The sequence below is a fragment of the Lemur catta genome, chromosome 8 (assembly GCF_020740605.2).
Source record: "Lemur catta isolate mLemCat1 chromosome 8, mLemCat1.pri, whole genome shotgun sequence".
Taxonomy (NCBI): Eukaryota; Metazoa; Chordata; class Mammalia; order Primates; family Lemuridae; genus Lemur; species Lemur catta.
In genome coordinates, this window is record NC_059135.1 from 94,578,753 (window position 1) to 94,601,584 (window position 22,832).

General features: G+C 41.9%; 1 protein-coding gene across 1 annotated transcript; it reads right to left on the reverse strand.

Moving 5' to 3' along the window:
* Positions 1 to 12,109: 12,109 nt before the first annotated feature.
* On the reverse strand, positions 12,110 to 21,919 carry NIFK (nucleolar protein interacting with the FHA domain of MKI67). Its single transcript, XM_045559401.1, has 6 exons — positions 21,765 to 21,919; positions 20,421 to 20,558; positions 16,549 to 16,657; positions 15,059 to 15,270; positions 13,205 to 13,276; positions 12,110 to 12,824 (listed from the first exon to the last, which is right to left on the reverse strand). The coding sequence occupies exons 1-6, from the start codon at positions 21,867 to 21,869 to the stop codon at positions 12,633 to 12,635; spliced, it is 828 nt and encodes a 275-aa protein (XP_045415357.1). The 5' UTR covers positions 21,870 to 21,919; the 3' UTR covers positions 12,110 to 12,632.
* Between the last annotated feature and the right edge of the window lie 913 nt (positions 21,920 to 22,832).

A 22,832-nucleotide genomic window follows, 5' to 3' on the forward strand; every position in this document is an offset into this window, starting at 1 on the left:
ACATGGGAGACTTCAGTGTATTGGAAAGCAGAACAAATTTTTCATCTCTGAAAACATAGCTTTTGGAAGGAAAAATAAAGAAAAACTTTGCCACTGGGCTTGTGGTGCCTGCTTTAAGGATCCGGATGCCGAATGAATGTAGGGTCATCATAACATCAGAGAGAGCCCTCACTTCCTGACACACGTAGCATCTGGGTGGAACAGTTAATTGCAGCCCTGCACCGATGTGCAAGTGATTTTTACGGCCTCCTGCCCCAGGCTGCTAAAATGGAGGGTCAACATCCCTGCTGGTTAGTGGGAAATTCCTCACTGACACATACCTGCTGCGTGATTTGTTGGCCATTTTTCCATCTAGCAGGCAGCTGTGGGTAACCTTTAACCAGAAAAAGAGAAGCTGAATTATGCGAGACATGTTTACAATGCAAAGAAACTGCTCCCTGGCCACACGGGGTGGAAGGGTATGTATGGGCTTTCTTGCATTTTACTGGCAAAACAGGTGCCAAACACCCCCGTGGGCTTCCGAGAGTCCTTGCTCTCAGCTTGCTGAGACTTTTGGAAGCTGTTTGAAGGCAGCAACACCTGCTGCCAGGAAGCCAAAAGAGTGAGGTTTCTATTTCCTGAGTTCACCGTGATGAGGGAATTTCCTTGCGCCCACTGTGGCCCCTGCACTGTGACCTTCCAGCTACCGGTCTGGCACCGTCTCTGACAGTGTCGTCCCCAGTGCTCCTTGTTCCAAGACTTTACTCTTAAACCCACAATTGTTTCAAATCTGCAGGTTTAAAAAATTCTGTTGCTTATATTAGTCAGGAGGTTTTTTGTTGCCTGTGACAGAAATCTCATTCAAACTGGTTTCAGGGGGGAAAGGGAAATTACTGGCACACTTCCTGAGAAGTCCAGGGGCGGCCACTGTGTTCCCAGTGTTGGTGTCTCAGAAACACGCTCTAGACGTGAGGCACTGACCGTGGCAGGGAAGGCCAGCGAGGTGGAGGGTGCACACGGCCGCGGGAGGCACATTGACTGTGGCTGTTTACTCTTCGCCAGCAAGGAGGCCCTGACTGCTTGGCTGGCGTGGTCTTGGGGCTCTCCCTCACCAGGACAGGCTGAGGGTGGCATCGGAGCTTCTTTTCCAGTGATGATTTATGGTGGGCTCAAACAAAGAACTGTAGTGGTTAGGGCAGGAAGGACCTAGTTCAGTGCCTTCTCTCCCTGATGCAAACATCTGGGCGCAGAGAGGGACAGGGGCTTCACCACGGCAACCCAGCAAGCTCCTGCACAGCCAGAAGAGGGTCCAGACCCCTGACATTCCTCCTCTTGTCTCCTGCCTCCACCACCTGGGCTTTATGTAATTCAGTTGATTTCATTTCCTGGGAGGGGAAAAATTAATCAAGTGAGAGAAGAAACCAACGGCAGTGCCTTTGTTTTACAGAGTGCCATCTCCAAAAAGGAAAATGAGTTATGGAGAAATATTTCCATTGCACAGATGGGGGAAATAAGAAAAGAATAAATAGTTAATATTGATTGAAAAAAATGGTGTGTTGGGAGCTAAGAGACAGAGGTAGCTGGGGCACGGTGGCTCACACCTGTAATCCTAGCACTCTGGGAGGCCGAGGTGGGAGGATCACTTGAGGCCAGAAGTTCGAGATCAACTTGAGCAAGAGTGAGACCCCATCTCTACTAAAAATAGACAAAATTAGCCAGGTGTACTCCCAGCTGCTCGGGAGGCTGAGGCAGGAGGATCACTTGAGCCCAGGAGTTTCAGGTTGCTGTGAGCTAGGCTGATGCCACTGCACTCTAGCTGGGTCGATGAGAGTGAGACTCTGTCTCAAAAAAAAAAAAAAACAAAAAGAGAGACAGAGGTAAACACGGAAGCCATAGGCACATAAGAGAGGCACTTACGGCAACCCAGATAGGGCCATGGATAGTTTGCATGTGGCCACAGTTCATCAAAGAGAAAACACGTGTGGATTGTAAGACATTCCATTATTTTGTGTACCATTAAGAAAAAAAACACTCTGCCAATTAAATCCTGATATGCCATTGATGAATTTCTTTGGCGAAATCCATGGCATGCCGATGGAATCAGCTCTCCTCAAATCCTTGCCAAGGAAGAGTAAGAAGAATAAGGACTAGGCCAGGACAACTGAGGGACTCACGGTTAAGGACAGGTAAAGGACTCAAACAGGAGGAACCATTTATGTTCGCGAGTTTGGATGCTGAGCAGCACAGGAGACGCCTGAGCAGGCTCCCTAACAACAGGCAACAAAATTACCGTCTGCCAGGAACCCAGGTCCTTGTTGTCTTGTCCCTCCAATGGGATCCTTTCCTTCTTAACCTGTCCATGAATGTCTCAAATATATAATTATTGATTAGAAGAATGATATTTTTCAGAACAATCAACAGCACAAACATCTTTAGAAAAAAACACTACTCGATGGTACAGTTTCACATTTTTCTAAAGCAGAGCAAAAGATGAAGAAGAAAACTAATTTGTAACTTGCAGAAGTTTTGGTGCTGCAAACATCTTTCTCCAAAAATAAATAAATAAATAAATAAAAAGCCAGGCACAGTGGCTCATGCCTGTAACGCCAGCAGGAGGCTGAGGTGGGAAAGTTGATTAAGCCCAGGAGTTTGAGGTTGCAGTGAGCTACGTTTGTGCCACTGCACTCCAGTGACAGAGTGAGACCTTACCTGGAATGAGGGAAGGAAGGAAGGAAAATGTCATGAGGAGAAAGGAACATAGCCCTTAAGAGTCGGGCCGACCTGGGCTTGAATCCTGACTCCAATCAGGAGGTCCCAGGCAGAATTAATGTCCCAAGAAATGATGAAGGCAATAATAGTGTCAGAAACAGCTGGAGGGCTCCATGCCCTACCCTTCCTTGCTCTCCAGTGTGGGAGGTGCTACGTTCTCTCTGATGAGGGGACCGCTTTAGGGTCATTTGACTCTTCCTTCATTGTTTAATTTGAAATATAATAACTCATATAAACTAAAGGGATGATTATAGAATTTCAGGGCTAGAAACAACTTAGATGTCCTGTTGCAAGGTCACTGCCACATTGCTCAATCCAGTGGTCCGTTCCCGGACTTCTTACTTCACCAGTCTAGCAGCAGGGGGCTCAGTTGATCACTGTCTCCCATCGGTAACACTCTTTTCACTCAGCTTCCAGACGCTGTACCTGCTTTTCCTCCCACCTCAGTATTTCTCCTTCTTGGTGTCTTTTGCTAGTTTCTGCTCCTTGCCCTGTCCCTAAACAGTGGAGTGCTCCAGGAGCTTGCTCCTGTGTGAGGCTCACGGCTGTATCCTGAATTGGCATCTCCAGCTCAGAACTCCCCTCCGGACTGCAGACTTGTCCCTCCAGGTGCACACTCCATCTGCACCTGACACCTAATGGGAACCTCACACTTACGTCTAAAACACCACTCCTGATCTCCACTCCTACCTTCACACGTCTTCCCAGAGGCTTCCTTATTGTAGTAAACGCAGCTTCCTCCCTCCAGGGATCTTGCTCAGGTCAAAAGCCTTGCTGACAAACTTGACTCCTCTTGTTGTCTTTCACACCGTATCAAAACCATCAGCTAATCCTGTTGGCCACCTTCAAAATATACCCAGAATGCAAGAAGTTCTCACCTCCTTCCTTGCTATCACTCTGGTCCAAGCCACCACGAATGCCCATCTGGGTTACTGCCCTAGCACCAGCCTCGTCCTACGTGTCCTCGCTGCACTGCAGTATCGAGTATGGAGCCTGTGCACTGTGAATCCACCAGTGCTCCCCATCTTGCTCAGGGCCAAAGCCAGTGGTGTACAGTGGCCTCCAGGGTCCCGCCCCGTCCGGCATCTGTTCACTTTCCCTGTCTGCTGAAGACCTCATCTCCTACCACTTCCCTCCTTGGCAACTCTGCTCGAGCACCACTGTTCTCCCAGCTGTTTCTGAGACAACCCAGCCTGCTCCTACCTCTGGGCCTTTGCACCTGCTGTTCCCTCTGCCTGGAAAGCTTTTCTTCTGAGATCTCTGCATGGCTCCTTCCCTCCATTAAGGGGTCTCCACTCAAATGCCATCTTCACAGTGAGGCCTTCCTGACCACCTGTTTAAAAGGCAACCCCACTTCCATCTTTAGAATAGAAGTCCCTAGGCCCATTTCTTGTTTTATTTTTCTCCACAGCACTTACCATTGGTGCCATTGAACATGTTCCTTTTACTTCTTTGTTTGGTCATTGCTTGTCTCACAATATTGAATATAAGCTCCATGAGGACAGGGATTTTTTTTTTTTTTTTGAGACAGAGTCCTGCTCTGTCACCCTGGCTAGAGCGCCGTGGCGTCAGCCTAGCTCACAGCAACCTCAAACTCCTGGGTTCAAGCAATCCTCCTGCCTCAGCCTCCCAAGTAGCTGGGATTACAGGCATGCACCACCATGCACGGCTAATTTTTTCTATATATTTTTAGTTGTCCAGATTAATTTCTTTCTAGTTTTTAGTAGAGACGGGGTCTCGCTCTTGCTCAGGCTGGTCTCAAACTCCTGAGCTCAAAGGATCCGCCCGCCTCGGCCTCCCAGACTGCTAGGAGGGATTTTTGTTTGTTTTGTTCACTGCAAATCCCCAGTGCCTAACATATTGTTTACAATCCCAAATATATTTCGAATGGATTCATTAAACAAATGTAATGTGCCAGCACTGTCTCCATCACTGAGGATATAACTACCGAGACAGAGCTCTCGCCCCTAGGAGGTATGTGTGCTTGGGGGGATGGGGAGACAGAAGAGGATTAGACAGCAAGTAAGCCAGGCAATGAAGGGGGGGCGAGTAGGTTCCCTGTGCAGGGCACCAGGCAGTGCTTCCTGAGCAGCTGGGAGGACAGTGTTCTGGGCAGAGGACGCGACAGCTGTGGGGTGCTGAGGCTGGAGAGTGTGTCCCCCACCCCCCCAGCAGCAGGCAGGCTGCCAGGGGCTGTCCTTCACCCAATACCCTCTGGAACAGTTTGAATTTTTGTATCATTTGCTTGTATTACCTATTCAGATAATAAATTAAATGGAAAAAAGTCACCAGAAAATAATGAGCCAAATGAGTAACTTATACCTTTTTATAGCTGGTTTTACATTAACGTTGAATCAGATATCTGGCTTAGTACAATTTGCAAGGTAGGAAACAGTCACACAGCTTGCATTTAGTGAACTACTCAGGGCATTTTTTATTATACCAGGCATGCTTTAGCACTGTTTTTTTTTAAGTTAATTAGAAAAAAAGCCACAATATCTATCATCTAGCTAAGTGTTAAAGCAAAAATAGAATACTGACATACTCCTTCAGAAGAAAATTCTGCCAGTGATTAACCTGTATTGCAGCCACAAAACATCTGCACACTTTCTCTTTTGGGACAGATAATTAGGATATTTTGCTTGGTTCCACTTGCTGAAGTCCTGCTTCCCCCTACACCAGCCTCCTGGCGCTCCCCTTTTGGGTGAACAAACCACAGCAGCACCTGCGAACGAAGCTGCCCTGAGGACAGCAGCATTGCTCACAGCACATTTGCTACGGAAACTATGTTTGGCAAGTATCAAGTGTCTGAATTTCTTTTCCTGGGTATTATAGGGTTGACAGCATTTATTTATAACAGGAGAGATTCTAAAATTGGCCACTATCAGCACAGAAAAGCAATGTCCGTGACACTGCTGCAAATTCATTCCCTTCTTTCTGTTAGCACAAACAGAAGCAGAGCAGGCCACTGAGATGCTTGATAAGCAATTTAATTACAAAACACACTGGTTGCTGGGACAGGAGCAATTTGTAGGTAGGTATGTGAAACAGTCCCTAATTGGATCAGTGGGATAGGACATTAAGTCCTGACCTAAGGAAAGCCCTAACCTGCCAAATGGTTTTATTACTATTTGTTTTTATTTGTTTTGGAGAGGAAAAGGGCTAGAAATATATTACCTAGATATAACTTGAAAAATAATTAAAAAACATTCAGGTTTACTAACTGAAGTACAAAAATGCCCTAAATGTTAAGTCTAGTGTTTACTTTGTGCTTATAATTCAGGCCTCATGTATAAGAAACAAAAGCAAGTGAGCATGGTGAGTGGGAAATAGGAAATCCTCAGAACACATGGTTGTGTTCAGGGCGGTTGCTGTAGTAAAGCAAAGTTCTCTTGTGTGAAATTTTCTTTTTAAATAGAGCCATCATTATAATAAATACCAAGGTACACTAAATTATAAAATTATTTGCCCATAAATATTGTACAATTAATCTAAGCTATACTTATACATGTCTATACACAATTTCATAAGCTAAACATTTTCCTAGTTCATGTTAGCAGTATGTTGTATTACTGGTGATCCAAACTCCTTTAGGAAATATATTTCTACCAGTTATCAATTATCGAAAAGATGTTTACTAAGCACCCAGTTGCTTGATCATTTGCTAAGTGGTAGTTTCTGCCCCTCAGTAGTCTAGAAACTGGTGTCCTGCTCCTGTGTGTGTATAAAATAATGCCTCGGAGGGAGGTCTTTCTAAAAAAATAAGTTAACATCAGGGTATAAGTCCCTTTAATAATTTTGCATTTTTGCCAGTCTAAGTGCAATGAGTAGATTTTAAGTGCCTGGAATCTATTGCCACCTAGTGTTCTGAGCACAGAATAGAAATCTTGTTGGCATCCTTCCTCCCATGCATCTCTGCCTCCAATCCAGAAAGGCTCCAGGTCTTGTGAGCGCGAGGCTTTTGCCCCTTTCCTTTCCATTGCTACTAATAATCTGGCATTCGTGCTCATCCCGTTGAAAGTAAACTCTAAAGGCTACAGTCAGCATAACTAGCTCACCACATGCTCTCTGTGGGCAAGTTTCCTACGCTCTCTGGGCTTCGGTTTACGTATCTTTTAGGTGGAAATAGTAATATCTACTGACTACAACTACCTCAGTTGTACTGATGAAATGAGTTAATATATTTAAAACATGTTTTACAACAGTGCCTGACATATGCGAACATTTAATAAATGTTAATTATTGTCACATACCTCCTATCATGCCTGAGTCATTAAACGGGAATGTAAGTGTTGCAAATAGCTATATCACTTTCCATTTTATGTCCAGAGGGAAGAAATTAGGCTCCCTGTGGGAGTCTGGGCTGATTGGTTTGAGGGATGTATTCTGGATGAAAAGCCCTTTGCACGTATTTTCATCCAGTCTGTACCTTGTCTTTTCCTTCTCTTAACAGCGTCTTTCACTAAGCAAGTTTTAAACTTTAAGTCTAATTTATCAATTGTTTCTTTTATGATCATGCTTTTGCCTAAACACACACAGATAATGAAATATTTTCTCCTGTTTTCCCCTAAAAGTTATTTAGGGCCAGGCGCAGTGGCTCACGCCTACAATCCCAGCACTTTGGGAGGCTGAGGTGGAGATTCACTTGAGCCTAGGAGTTCCAAACCAGCCTGCAGCACGGTAGCAAGACTCCAACTCTACAAAAAAACAGAAAAATTAGCCAGGTGTGGTGGTGCACACCTGTAGTCCCAGCTACTTAGGAAGCTGAAGTGGGAGGATTGCTTGAGCCCAGGAGTTCAAGATTACAGTGAACTATGATCGCACCACTGCACTCCTGCCTGGGCAACAGAGTGAGACTCTGTCTCTAAATAAATAAATGTTTTTTAGTTTTGTTTTATATTTAAGTCTGTGACACACTTTAATTTTTGTAGAAAGTGTGAAGTGTTTCCTATCATCAACATCACTTGCATATGTTCACCTGTTGATTTGTGGTAAGATTTTATGTATTTCATTTTTTGAAACCACTTTTCATGTGGGTCAAGTACTGGTATCAATCCAAACATTTTAATTCAGTATATTCCTCATCGGAAAGCAACTGTAGAATTCTATTACCTTTGTCCTGCTATCTTCTAGCATGTTATTCAATTGCAGTTAGTCACCTTCTGTTGAAAGATAGGTGGAAGCTTTGCAATCCCTCAGTTTAATAGATTTTGAAATATGGAATTTGAAATATGGAAATTTCTTTCACACTCGTATTGAAGTCTGAAAACACCGTGGGAACTATAGTTTGAGATCAGAAAATACACCTGCTGCAAATACACCCGTGTGGGGCTTGAGATCTCATTTCTATTTTATGCAGCACAGGAAGTACTTAAAGCAGCCTGACATTACTCGTGATTCAAATGTTAGTTGTCACCAAAATGACTTTACAGCTGTATGTTTCAAATATAAATGGTGTTTTGACATGTAATTCTAAGTTGAATTCATTGACTTAAATTCATTAAGAAACATCAAGTCTGCAGCAAAAGCTAATTTCTGAAACCATTTAGTGTTCGATGATAATGGTTAAGGGAAATTCTCATTCAGAAATTTTAAATCTTGTTCCTGAACTCAGGAAGTCTCAATAAAAGTTTTCCACTGCCAAGCCGTCGAACTGCTGTGTGGTAGGACAAGTCAGGATATTCAGCTTCTGCTTCTGTTAAAAATTCATGGAACTGACGATGGCTAAGTTACACTGTGACACTACTAGTTCAGTAACACACGATGGGTTCATGGATTTTTGGCAAAGTACTTACTGGTGAATAACAGTGAATAGCCTTCAAACACCTTGTATTTTCCCCAACTCCAAATTTGTTCAACTAAGCCTTTTTCTGCTCCACCTGTATTTTTTTTTTTTTTTTGCCACTATCAGTTGTGGCACACCTTGGCAAATGCCACTTCAGGTTGTACTAAATTTCTTATCAATTTTGAAAATATTTTTGCTTATAGTTGTCCCACAGAATATTCACAGAGGGTAATTCTTCAGTCACTTCTAGGGTGACTTCTAGGGTCCAATTTTCTTGGGACTAAGGAGGTTCCCATAATGTGGTACTTTCTACGTTAAAACCAGAAAGGTTCTGGGTAAACTGGGATGAATGGGTCACCCTAGCACTTCAAACTTGGCATTGACTTCTTGAACTGAGCAGTACTGGTAACATCTGTTAATGCAGCACGGGCCAAGGAAAACATTCAAAATCATTTGTTTTTATTGTATTTTATTGCACTGGCATCATCATAGCTCACTGCAACCTCAGACTCCTGGGCTCAAGTGATCCTCCTGCCTCAGTTTCCGGAATAGCCAGGGTTACAGGTGTGTGCCAGAGAGGCTGGCTAGCTTTTCTATTTTTAGTAGAGACAGGGTCTTGCTCTTGTTCAGGCTGGTCTAAACTCCTGAGCTCAAGCGATCCTCCTGTCTCGCCTCTCTGAGTGCCAGGATTATAGGCGTGAGCCACCTTGTTGGGCCCCATTTGTCTTGTTTTTAAATTAGCTATTAATGTTGCTCCCTTAACTCTTCATGCAACTGTTCCCACTGAAAGGCTAACAGTCTTAAAAAGTTAGTTTTTCTGGGACACATTTCTTCAGCTGCTGCAGTTAAACACCTCATTGGTAAGTGGCTTTCCTTGCTTGGCTGGCTAACAAATAAAACACATGGGAACTTAACTTTAAGTTACAGCCTTTTTCATTTTTTATCTGTGTCAAGAAATTGGGTGCTGAGATATCCCATTTTAAATATCTAACTCTTTTGACTGCTGCTCTCCTGTCAGTTGGAAATACTGTGATAAATGCTTAGTGTGGCAATACTGACATACTCTTCTAACACAGCTGGGAGTGTCACTGCTAAGTAAATACCATGCTTTACCATCCAACTTTATAATATATAAAATTCACACTGCCACGACACAGGGTGGCACTTGATATGCATTTAAACCACATCACTGCAAGTGGCAGTGCACCCAGCAGCAGTGCTAGTAGAGGACCACATATGGTCTTTGTCACAACCGAGCTTACAGCACAACAGCAGCCACAGACAGTATGTAAATACATGAGTGTGGCTGTGTTCCAATAAACATTTATGGACACTGAAATTTGAATTCTCTCTCACTTTCATGTGCCACAAAATATTTTTTCCCTAACCACTTAAAAATGTAAAACAAAAACAGGCAGTGGGCTAGAGTTGGTTTGCAGGCTAAATTGCCACCATCGGGTTTAGTTAGGTTTGAGCCCTGTGATTATTTCTGCCTATATTAAGTGGAAACTAATATTCCTGGGCTAAGGATAGCAGCAGTCTGCAAGGTGTCTAACTTGAGTCAGTCTCTGAACAAGAAATACCCTTTGAGGTACTGAAGAGATTTTGGAATTCACATTAGCAAAGTCTACCCTAATTTTTCAAATGTCATATCATGAATCAGCCAGGACAATTTCCAGTCAGTGATCCTCTGCCTTGGATATGGCCACACTGTATTCCAAACAATGCTAGCAATAGAAAACCCCATTTTGAATTTAATTTTCATTCACTGTTTGACATTCTAACACCATTTCTGTGGCATTTATTTATTTGACACTCCATGTTACCAGCAATAAGCAGCTTGCGAAATGTCTGGCTCCTAAAACTAGTTTGTGAATTCCTTTATTGCTTTTTGTTCTGATTATATATAACAGGAACATATTTTTAAAAAATAGGAAAGGGAAAAAATCTAGTCCACAGCATGAGTATTTTGATATATATCTTTCCATTTCTTAAAAAAATTCATTTTTACATAGTTGTGGTCAAACTCATTGCACAATTTTGAGTTACATCCTCACATCAACTTACTTGCTTCATAGTATTTACTGCAAAAACCTTTCCTAAGTATTTCACCGGCTGAGGGGCCTCTACTCTTGATTCCAGCCTGTCTCCTGCTCCAGGTCACATTACAAAATCCCCTTACACAATTTAAGTACTGATGAATGGTACCATCCCTAAGGGGATGGGTGGGTGACAGTTTGGGAAGGGTTCCCTCCATAATGTATTTGAATGCACATGTCACTCAAGTGGGTAAAACATGATGGACTCATGTCACCGTGTAGAGAAATTTATCTGATGCTTTCCCAGAAGAGAAATGAAAGGGACATCCAGATCCATTGAGTCCAGAGATGGTTCAAAAAGGGTGCATTCATTCCACAAATATATACTGAATATTTCTGTATGTCAGGAACTGTTCGATGTATTATCTGCTTTTTGCATATACTTAAAACCAATTCTGAGCCGGGCGCGGTGGCTCACGCCTGTAATCCTAGCACTCTGGGAGGCTGAGGTGGGAGGATCGTTTGAGCTCAGGAGTTCGAGACCAGCCTGAGCAAGAGTGAGACCCCATCTCTACTGAAAAATAGAAATTAGCTGGACCACTAAAAATATATAGAGAAAAAATGACCCAGGCATGGTGGCGTATACCTGTAGTCCCAGCTACTTGGGGAGGCTGAGGCAGAAGGATTGCTTGAGCCCAGGTGTTTGAGGTTGCTGTGAGCTAGGCTGACGCCATGGCACTCTAGCCAGGGTGACAGAGCGAGACTCTGCCTCAAAAAAAAAACCAAAAACAAACAAAACAACAAACAAACAAAAAAACCAATTGTTTTGCATTTTGTATCAGAACCCCTAGCCCAGTAACTTAAAGACTTAAATACTAGATGAAAAAAACTCCTGGTGGCAATGAATGTTTTTAACAAATCTCTGTTAGCTATTACAAATGTGTTACAAAAGCACATTTCAAGGGCATCAGAAACTGAAAAACAGATGAGGAGAAAATTTACTATAATTCCCAAGACTCCTAAGTCTTACTTACATACAAATAAACTGCAGGAAAAAGTTTATTTGCTGATCACTGTTTGAATCTTGGAATTTCCGCTGATGATACTGATATAAAATGTTATTAACAGTTATTAATCCATGCTAGCCCACCAAAAACTAATTTAACATTATGGTAAAAATGAGTCTTTTTTTTTTTTTTTTTTTTGAGACAGAGTCTCACTCTGTTGTCCGGGCTAGAGTGAGTGCCGTGGCGTCAGCCTAGCTCACAGCAACCTCAAACTCCTGGGCTCCAGCGATCCTCCTGCCTCAGCCTCCCGAGTAGCTGGGACTACAGGCATGCGCCACCATGCCCGGCTAATTTTTTCTATATATATGTTTTTAGCTGTCGGTATAATTTCTTTTTCTATTTTTAGTAGAGACGGGGTCTCGCTCTTGCTCAGGCTGGTCTCGAACTCCTGAACTCAAACAATCCGCCCGCCTCGGCTTCCCAGAGTGCTAGGATTACAGGCGTGAGCCAACCACGCCTGGCCTCATTTTTGAATACTATTAATATGTGAACTAATACATAAATGAATCTGCACTAACACTTGAACTTCCTTCTCACTCCTCATACAATTTAACTTTCAATCAACTGATGTTAAAGTCTAAAGTACCTTGATGGGTGAAAAGTGCATGACAACTATGTAGACAGTCAAACAAGACAATCTTTATTTGGTGGTCACAAAAACGGCTGCAGTTTAGAACTTAAACCTGCAGTTAATGGTGACCACTCTATCCAGGCAAAGTAATTAAGGAGAGCTATGAAATCTGAAAACTAGAGGAGACCAGGAAAAAGAGGTAGCGTGAGCCCAGCCACTGTAAGCAGGTATGCACCCCTGTATTTCAGAAAGGACAGGCAAGCCAAAGTTGCAAATTGTTTTCCTTACTGACTTGACCAAATAGTATGTTTTTCCTCCAGAAATCTTGTCCAGGGTTGTATTTCACTGTACCTAGTATAAAATTAGCCCATAAAACAAAATCACATTTTTCAGAAGAAATATTATACATAATACATTCAGAATCACTGACTGCTTTTTCTTCGTCTTTTTTTCTGTGAACGTGTAGGTGTCTGAGTCTTTTGTATTTCTTCTTTTACACTGGGTTTGGGCTGTTTGAAAACTATTTCATTATCTTTATCATCATCATCATTCATGTCAGCCACTTCAGATTTTCGCTTCTCCAAAAATGTTGGTGTACAAACTGGCGTGGGGCCCTGGATTCAACAAGTACAAGATTATAACACATAAATGTAGGACAGTATCATTCCTTTACCCAAAAACTATCACCTCCCCTCTATTTTTACAAGTTGTACCATGTTATTTTAGGCCTGTTTCCATCTTTTGGTGATACAATTGTAGATAAGAAAGAGCTTAGGTGCTTATCAAACAATATGGAAATTCACAATTAATTAAAATATAACATGCTTCATTATAAGGTGTTAGATAGAAATTGCTAAATTACCAGTAACAATCTACACCAAATGTTACAAGATTTAGTTTAAAATCCTAACAAAATGACAGTAGCAAAACTGCTTTTCCTCCTTCAAATTATTTCTGTAATACCTGGTGCCCAGGATATTGCAGACACCTTTACCTGGCTATCCACGGTCTTCTCAGGAGTGTCAGGAGTGCATGAAACCTGTTGTTTCGTTTTCTTAGGTAAAACCTTCAAATAAATTTTTAAAAGGCTATCAATTTACATACTAATCAGTCTTGGATATATTTTCCTACTTTATCTAATACCTGGCATGTAAAATGACAAAACTTTCCCTGGCTATTTGCAGACTTCCAATGATCAGTTTTTGAAACCTTTTTTTCCTTTTTCTGTAAAATCTTAAATAAACAAAGTTATAAACTGGCAGTCTCACCTCTTTCTGTTTTAAATTTACCATTAGATCCTCATACATATTATCAGTAAATCCTCCTCCCTAAATAACACATCATTTCAATTTAAAAAGCAAACCCACAAGCACAGTGAATAATGTCAAGTAAAGGGCAAAACTAGAAGAGGGGCCTGAGGGACTGGCACAAGCTGCGGAAGTTGAATGGAAGGTAAACCCGGAGCTGGCTAATTCACAGAATTCTGAATTCAGGAGGAACTAGAAACAATGTGAAAGGGCGGGCCCTGGAGGCCTAATCTGGCTAAGTTCAGGAACCTGGCAATGAAGCCAAGCACTCCTCCACTGAGCAACAGAGAGGGTTCAGGAAAAGCTGTACGTACACATTCATTTTCAAGCTTCACTGTCCCAGCTCCCAAATGGTTCACCAGAGTACCAGGGCCTAAAGCCTTGAAATAATGTTCCAGTACTGTTAAACATAGTGTTCAGGATTTGGGCAAAGAATTAACAACCAGGTCATCACTTTGGGAGGCCAAGACGGGAGGTTCATTTGAGGCCAGGAGTTCGAGACCAGCCTGGGTAACATAGCAAGACCCTGTCTCTACAAAATAATAATAATAACTTTAAAAAATTTGCTGGGCATGGTGGCATATACCCGTAGTCCTAGCTACTTGGGAGGCTGAGGTGGTAGGACTGCTTGAGCCCAGGAGTTTGAGGCTGCAGAGACACTTCAGCCTGTACTCCAGCCTAGGTGACAGAGTTAGACTCTGTCTCTTAAAAAAATCCAGAACTAGAACTGGGCCAAAGGATAACTCAGCCTTCCAGTTTCTGCTAACGTTTAAAGACCTAATAAACTTGGGAATAGATGCCAACCCTTACCAGCTAACTAGCTTTCTGTAAAGAAGCCAACAGGGTCTATGGGAGACTGAAAACAACCTCAAGATTTAGACAAGAAAAGCCGTAAGACCTTCACCTATACTAGCCACACCCTAATGTCCTGCATTCTTGTTTTGTAGTAAAAGACATATAGCTCTCCTTACTGTGACAGATGAAGGAAAGATTCAGCAAGGCCTCCTTATTCTCTTTTCCTTACAAACAAGGAAGAAAGAACTGGATGAACAACTGTGCTAACTCATCTTCATCTAAGTAGGCTTGCCGTATTTCAATCCTTGCTCATTGAATTCAGAGAATTGATGTTTACTGGCTAATTTTGATATACAATTTAGGAGTATTTCCAGTTTACCAGATTATGAAACAAAATTTTACCTAGAATGGCATAAAAAGAATGGGTAATTTACTGTCTTGATATTCACTGACACCACATAACAACCAAACATTTAATTCTGATAATGTCACTACTCTGGTAATCTAAGAGCATTATGGTTTAACTTCAATAACTTAAACACAGATCGTGAAAGTTATGCAAATCAGGTAACCCCTTTAAAAAAAGTTTTCTCTTCCCTACAATGGAAATAACAATGTTTCAAAAATATAGCCAAAACCTAGTATGTGATAAGCACTGGACTAGACACTTTATACATAATCATAATAATGCGGAGACATGTTACCCCCAAGAAAAATCACAAAAAAATTAATAAAGTAGCACTTACCAATGAAGGAAAATTATAATCAATTCCTTTTTTAGCCAATTTTTTCCTGAGTAATTTTTCTTTCTTTTTAAAGCGCTTCTCCATCTCTAGCCTTTGTATAAGTGTCCGTTTCCGATTATACCGTTTCACTGCTGGATATGATGGCTGTTTAAACGGAGTATTCCACTCTTTAAAAAGTTCTTTATGTACTTTTTCAGGTGGTATAAGACAACCTATTTTTAAAAAGGAAAAAAGAAAGTTTTCAAACAAGTGGTTGGGAAGGGATTTTATTGTTAACTTTAGAATTTCTCCAGTGCCATTCCTCATGTCACAATCAAAATGATGAGCTCATCTCATAGCAAAGTGACAGATGAGCCAATTCTACCCTAGTGGAGTTAGTTAATGCTTTGAGACAGAAGCCACAAATGCTACAGTTCAGTTCCCTTTCTGGTATTTTTCACAAGTCAAACACAGCACACCACTAACCTGGCACTCGTGGCCGACACCTTTCAGGTCACCTGCCCAGCCCATTTCCCCCTGGCGATGGCCATGCTTTTAACGTGAGAACAAACCCATGACCTCAAGCAGGATGCTCAGATTCTCTCTCACAGCCCTGGGAACTGGGAGGGAGATGCTACCTGGGCAGCCTTGGCAGCTGTTTGGGCAGATGCCTGTGAACTTGGCACCTGCATGACCACTTGCCACCATGGGCACAGGGAGGCCAGAAACTTAGCTCCGCCTTCCAGGAGCCTTGAGACCTGGATGGGGCGCTCAGGGTAGCCTCTGGGAATGCAAAGTAGGAGGCTCCGCCTGCTCCTATCTGCAGGATGAACTTCTACCTGGGGTTGTCTCTTCTCTACTCCTTATGGCTTCTCTCCTGTGGAAGAGCTGCAGCCAGCGCCAGTCAGTTAGGCTGATTCTGAAATGTCATTCCCGACCTTTGAAGTTACCTATCTAGAACCTGTGAATGGGCTCCCCACTGCCCTCAGAATAAATTCTGAACTCCCTGACTTGGAAGGCCTTTAATAATCTGACCTGTGGCCTATTTCTTCTTTTCTTGCTACTTCTCCTCACGTTCCCCTCACAGCCAGTTAGCCACCTCTGGTTTGGCATTTGCTGTGGCCTCAGCCAAGAATGGTTCCATCTTCACTCCCATCCCCTTCACCTGGCCTGCTCCTATTTAATCTTCAGGTTTCAATTTAAATGATACTTTCCCAGGAAAGCCTTCTGTAGCCCATTAAAGATGGGTCAGCTGTTCTTCCTCTGCACCCCCAAAGTAACTTGTCCAATTCCACGTCAGTGTTAAAAACAGCTATCATGCTGAAAGATTTTAAAATTCCAAGTAGAATCTGCAGGACAATACACTTAAATCCTTGCATCATTCTGTCAGAGAATCATCCCAGAGATTAAACGGCACGTCCAAGCAGCTAAGCCATCTGCCCTTCCCGCCAGTCACCCACCAGCAGCAGGCATCCATGCAACATGATGGATGGTAAGACAAGAGCACTTACACTTCAAGAGTCTTTCACCAAAAAGGTAGTTGTTCATTGTTTCAGCAACTATCTTGGCAACATCATCAGATTCAAACTCCACAAAGGCATAGCCTTTGCTATTTCCAGTCTGCAATGGAAAACCCACCATGAAAAGTAGAACAATTAAAATCGAATACAACATCAAACTCTTAAAATGCCATTAATTTAAATAATGTACATTAGCCCTTTATCAAATAATATCATGACACCTTTAATTACAACTTTAATTCACATATTCCTGGGCATTGTTATGGGAAAAAGAAAAGATTCAAAATAGTCTGAACACACAGGTGATTTTCTGGTATTCCTGTAACTGTGGTTACATATGAGAATTCCTATGGCTGGAATTATCTAATAGCAAAACCCCATGATATAAAAAAGTCTTCAACTGAAAAGTAGCCAGGCTTAACATAGTGGGAGTCAGGGGGCTCATTTCTAGCACCAGCTGTGTCAGTATAGAGCAACTTGTGACGCTTCCAATTGAACCTCAGTTATCTTCAACGGGGGGATTTTGGTAAAAATTAAAATGCCTGAAAATCCATTTGTAATCTCAATTCTCAAAGGGAAAGATGGTGGAGCAGAAGAGACACTGTGAAATCCAACTCAATGTACCACCAATTTAAACTGATACAAACCTTTTGAAAAGTGATTTGAAAATACATGTCATAAAAAAAAATAGTATCTTTATCCAGTAATCCCAGAATGTTGGAAATACCAAGCAAATAGTCTAAATTGGAGAATGGTGGCCTTTACTATGCAATAATGCTGGAAATGGTAAATTTTAGTGCATCTCCTGAATGAGTAGGCTTTTTATAAGACAACTGGCCTAAATGCTTCAAAAAAGCCAATGTCAAAAAACAAAACTTTATGCAAAAATTTATGCAAAAATGGCAAGGAGACTGTTCCAGATAGGCTGAATTGCTGTAACCACCAAATGTAATGCACAGACCTTGACTGGAAGTCAGAACAGGTAGAGAAAAAATAGCTAAGGACATTTTTGGGACGATCAGGGATATGTGAAGATAATACATTATACCCTATTATATTGTGGTTACCCAGGAGAACGTCCTTATTCTTAGGAGATTTACAATGAAGTACTTAATGTATTTTGACTGCTGTTTTTTCCAAATGGTTCAACAAAACAGAAAAAGTGTATGTATTTACACAGACACAGAGAGATGAAGCTCATGTGTTAGGATGTTAATACAGGGTGAATCCAGGTGAGGGGTGAAGGGATGCTCATCACACTACTATTTATTTCTTTTTTTCCTTTAAAACATAATTGCTAAACCCCATACTATTCTTTCTACTTCTGTGCAGACTTCAATTCGAAATACGAAGTTAGGAGGAACAATGACCATACTGCAATATGGAAAAACACTTACAAAATAACACTTGTAAAAGGCAGAAAGAGGTTTTGTGAAAGACAAAGGATAAGAAAATGAAAAGATATGAATAGGCAATTCACAGAAAAGGGAATTCCAATAATCGATGACATTTAACCTCACTAAGAATAAGGTAGAGACAAAACCATGAGTAGGTTGGGCGCCACAGCTCACGTTTGTAATCCTAGCACTTTGAGAAGCCGAGGCAGGAGGATCACTTGATCACTGATCAGGCCACTGCACTCCAGCCAGTGTGACAGAGTGAGACCCTGTCTCAAAAACCAAACCAAACCAAACCAAAAAAACTCAAAACAAACAAACAAAAAAACCCCCAAACAAACCCATGACCATTCTATACTCAGTGACCCTGAGGATACGGGGTAAAGCAACACTTTTTAAACTCACAGTTTGACCTTTCAGGGGGTAATAAAACCAACTTAGTAGGTCAGAAAGGTATTTTTTTTTAAAAAAAAAAACTTAACAGAAAATCAGTGTATCACACAAAACTTGGTTTAAGTATTGTCTCATTCAACTTTTATTTTAGTTATGTTTACATAAATGCGTAAACATAACTGGTTGCTGGTTTGTGCTATAAAACTTACTTCTTATTGTGGGCCAAAGTCTGAAACACTGTTCTAGAAAAATCTGCCTATACCTGCAAATAATGTTCCTAGCAGCTTCACTTGAAGTTTGAAAAACTAAAATACCTAATGTTAAATAGGAGGATGGATAAATAAACCTTAGTAAGCAAAGAAAAAGCAATGACAACAAATGCACTAGAGTTACAAGTTACAAGGATAAAGCTCAAAACAGATTACTGAACGAAAAAATTGAATTGCAGGACACAAATAATACATAATATTAAAACAAATACTATAGCTTTAAAACAAATACTATATAATGTATGTTGATATATAAACACGTAGTAAAGATTTAAAAATACATATAATTTCATATATACCAATGAAAAACACTGAATTTGTGAATTCTCTGAGCATGGGGAAGTAAGAGGACTGGCGAAACCTACAAAAAGGACCTCAAGTCCACCTATATCCTATTTCTTTCTTTTTCTTCTTTTTTTTTTTTTGAGACAGGGTCCTCTGACTCCCAGGTAGAGTGCAGTGGCATCATCACAGCTTACTGCAACCTCAAACTCCTGGGTTTAAGTGATCCTCCTGCCTCAGCCTTCCAAGTAGCTGGGACTACAGGCGTGTGCCACCACACCTGGCTGGTTTTTCTGTTTTTGGTAGAGACAGCTCTCACTCTTGCTCAGACTGGACTCAAATTCCTGGCCTCAAGCGATCCCCCCTGCCTTGGCCTTCTAAAGTGCTAGGATTACACACATGAGCCACCACACCTGGCCTATAATCTATTTCTTACACAAAGATCTGAGGCAAGTATGATATCAAGTTGACATATGACAGAACTGAATGGTGGATACTTGGGTATCCAGGCATAATTCAGTAAATTATTCCCTAGGAGACTTCAGGATGTTTGAAATATCCACAGAAGAAACAATCAATATAAGTAGGAAAATGGGGTGAAGAAGAGGGAGGGAGAATACAAAGAAATGTTATTTTGGTTAGGATGGAAGTAACAGCATTTTTAAATTTAAAATTTCCTTTAATGTTACTGAAAACATAAAATTTAAAACCTGTGGTTTTATGACAACTTGCAGATTACAGATGCACATCCTATCCTCTCACATGCTAAACAAATTATCTACTGTAACTCATGTGGGGAAATGTAGAAAATAGCATAAAAAAAAAAAAAGAAAGAAATTCCAACATAATGAGGTGTCTATGGCTACAACCAAGAAAAGCTTATGTGCGGGCAAGAAAAATATAGTGGGCCACTCCTCTATTACTGAAACAAACTACATAAACCCATTTTTCATCAGGAGGTAGGGATAACAGTAACATTTATAGAGTGTTTACTGTGTCCCAGGCAATATTCTAAGAACTTTATTCATTACTACATTTAATCTTTGACTAAAGACTCCCAGGAAGTTGGTGCTATTTTATTTATATTTTACATGTCACAAAACTGAAGCATGAAAATGTTATATAACTTGTCCAACTAACAAGCTGCAGAGTCAGGACTTGAACCCAAGTAGTATGGCCCTAGAGTCATTATCCTTAATTATTCACTATATACACCTTTGCTATGGTAGGAATGCCTGTAACAGAGGCTAATATAAAAAGATGTATGAACCTGGTGCTCAAACTGAAGTTCATTTACCAGGATCGTCAATTTAAGGTGAGGATTTGGGCAATGTAAAAGAAATATAATAATACTGACTTTGCTCTTGTGGCTCTTTCAGATTCTAAACCTCACCCACTTCGTGCCCCACTTTGGGAATGAAGCCCGATAAGCAATACTGTATATGTGAACATGCTTTGTAAACTGTAAAGGATGATATACATCTGAAATGCAAAACAATAGAATCAACTACAAAAATCTTACCCTTTTACTTCTGGACAGTCTTAATCTTGTAATAGTGCCAAACTGGGAGAAATAATCTTGAATCTGGCTTTCATAAAGTGTGTTCGGTAGGTGGCCAACATAGATTACTCCAGGCTTCAGCTTCTCTTGCTTTCGTCGCTGAAGACATAAAGACCAAGTAAGTTAAATTTTTTTTAAAGTAAGAAAATCACATCGCAACAGAACTTGCAAAACTCCTAGCCTTCAATCCAAGAACCTGCTCTCTATTTCCACTTTATCATGGTACTAATTAAAGCACTACCCATTTCTGAATGAATTGTCAGTTGGATGAATATTTCTCTTTTTGGTCTTTAAATTCCCAAAATAACTTTTTTAAAAATAGTCATCTGTTCATTTATCAACTGAATGCAAAGCGCTGTGCCAGGTGCTGCAGAAGAGAAAGCTGGGAGATACTTCCTGCATTCAAGCTATGGACTACATCTGTAGCCCTGTCATAAAAGCAGAGAGCTTTACATACTGCACATGAGTGATAATCTGAAAGTCCACCTAGTGGAAAATATATATTGTTTGGACATTACAGAGTTAAAGATCAAACTTACAAATCCTTAAGCAGTCCATTGTCTTCTCAGCCTCACACCCCAGCACTGAGTACAACCTAAGAGCTCAGTAACTACATGTTGAATCAGTGGATAAGCAATTACATTTCCGAACATGCCATTTTAAATCTTCGGCCCAGGGAACTCCACATAAATGTACCCTTCAATTCTGTAGGCGCATCAGTTTACTCGCACCTAATGGAACACTGTTCCAGAAGCTTGTTAACTTTCACAATATGCACTAACCTTTCGGCGTCTCAGGCATTGTACCCTTACATTCTGTAACAGAACTTTTTAAGTTTTCCACTGTATTTTGTGCTAAAAACCAAAGAAAATATGAACTTGATATCATGGGCCCTAGTGAGCAAATAGAACTTTGTCTTCCAAGAACTCCAAAATCACCACCCAGGCAAAAAAACCCTCCCAAATGGTGTGGTAAGTCTGGGGCCCCATTTTCGGGGGCAAAGCTGAAGCGTGACAGCTCCAACCTGGGGTTAATCTGCGGTACAGGACTGCTGTTGCCCCCAGCGGGGCTTTTCTCCTCTTGTGTCCCTCCACTACTTTTCCCTTTCCTTCCACATGAAGACCAAGGCCTACGCGGCCAACCCCCCATTATTCCCCGACCTGCGTAACCCTTTTCTCAGAAACCCCGGCCTCCGAGCTCACAGGTCTGTCCCTGATTTAGTGGGCGCCCACTCGGGGAGGCCCCAGAGACGCCCCCAGAATCGGCCCGCCGCCTCCCATCAGTCTGGTCGCGGCAGCAGCTTACCTGCGTGATGCGGCGGCGAGCCTGCGTTATCTCCTTTTGAAACTCGTCGTCTTCCTGCGGGTTCAACGACAGGATCGGCCCGGGAGGATCAGTTAAGGCCGCCATGCCAAAAGCGGCCAATACGACAAACTCCACGCGGCGCGCCCGGAAGTGCCGAGCTCTCTTCGCCTCCCAAGCGGAAGTAGAGGCAGGAGAGGGGCGTGGCCAGGCGCGGGGTGGGGCCGAACGAGCTCCTGCGCCCCCTGCTGGCGGAGCGTGGCTTGACCTCGCTTTGGAATGTAAAACAATCGCAGGCCCGGCGTGGCAGCTCCTGCCTGTAATCCCGGCACTCTGGGAGGCCAAGGCGGGAGGATCGCTTGACACCACGAGTTTGAGACCACCCTGAGCAAGAGCGAGACCCCATCTCTACTAAAAATTGAAAGAAATTAGCTGGACATCTAAAAATATATAGAAAAAATTAGCCAGGCATGGTGGCACATGCCTGTAGTCCCAGCGACTGGGGAGGCTGAGGCAGGAGGATCACTTGAGCCCAGGAGTCTGAGGTTGCTGTGAGCTAGGCTGACACCACGGCACTCACTCTAGCCAGGGCAACAGGGCGAGGCTCTGTCTCAAAAAAAAAAAAAGAAAACCAGACAAGGCCTTACTCTTCCTGGGCACACCCACACTATGGCCATGGCGGCTAGTAGACTTGATGTGCTAGCCTTGGACACGAAGGCCCCAGAAGTGGTGCAGCCCTCTGTGGGCCCAAATCTTTTCAGTCCCTCCAGGTCTTCGTGGAGCTTGTTGTCCAGACTGTTGGCCAGGATGTGGCTATATTTTCTGTCCTTTGCATCCTTCTATATGTTCAAGAATCATTCTTTGAGTAAAAGAAAGATGAAAACTTTAATAGAAAGTTGTGCAAAAAGCATAGAGAATTCCCAAAAGAAATTTAAATATATGTAAGAAACATTATCCAAAACACATTGGAAAGTTAAGTGAGATTCCTTTACTCACTGATCAGATTGTTAACGTTCATTTTAATTTTTTTAAATTTGGTTTTTGAGACAGGGTTTTGCTCTGTTGCCAAGG

Coding starts and splice junctions, on each gene's coding strand:
- NIFK (XM_045559401.1), bottom strand. CDS start 21,869: ATGGCGGCCTTAACTGATCCTCCCGGGCCGATCCTGTCGTTGAACCCG. Junction 20,559..21,764: donor CTCGCCGCCGCATCACGCAG/GTAAGCTGCTGC, acceptor TTATGTCTTCAG/CGACGAAAGCAAGAGAAGCT. Junction 13,277..15,058: donor ATTATAATTTTCCTTCATTG/GTAAGTGCTACT, acceptor ATTTATTTGAAG/GTTTTACCTAAGAAAACGAA.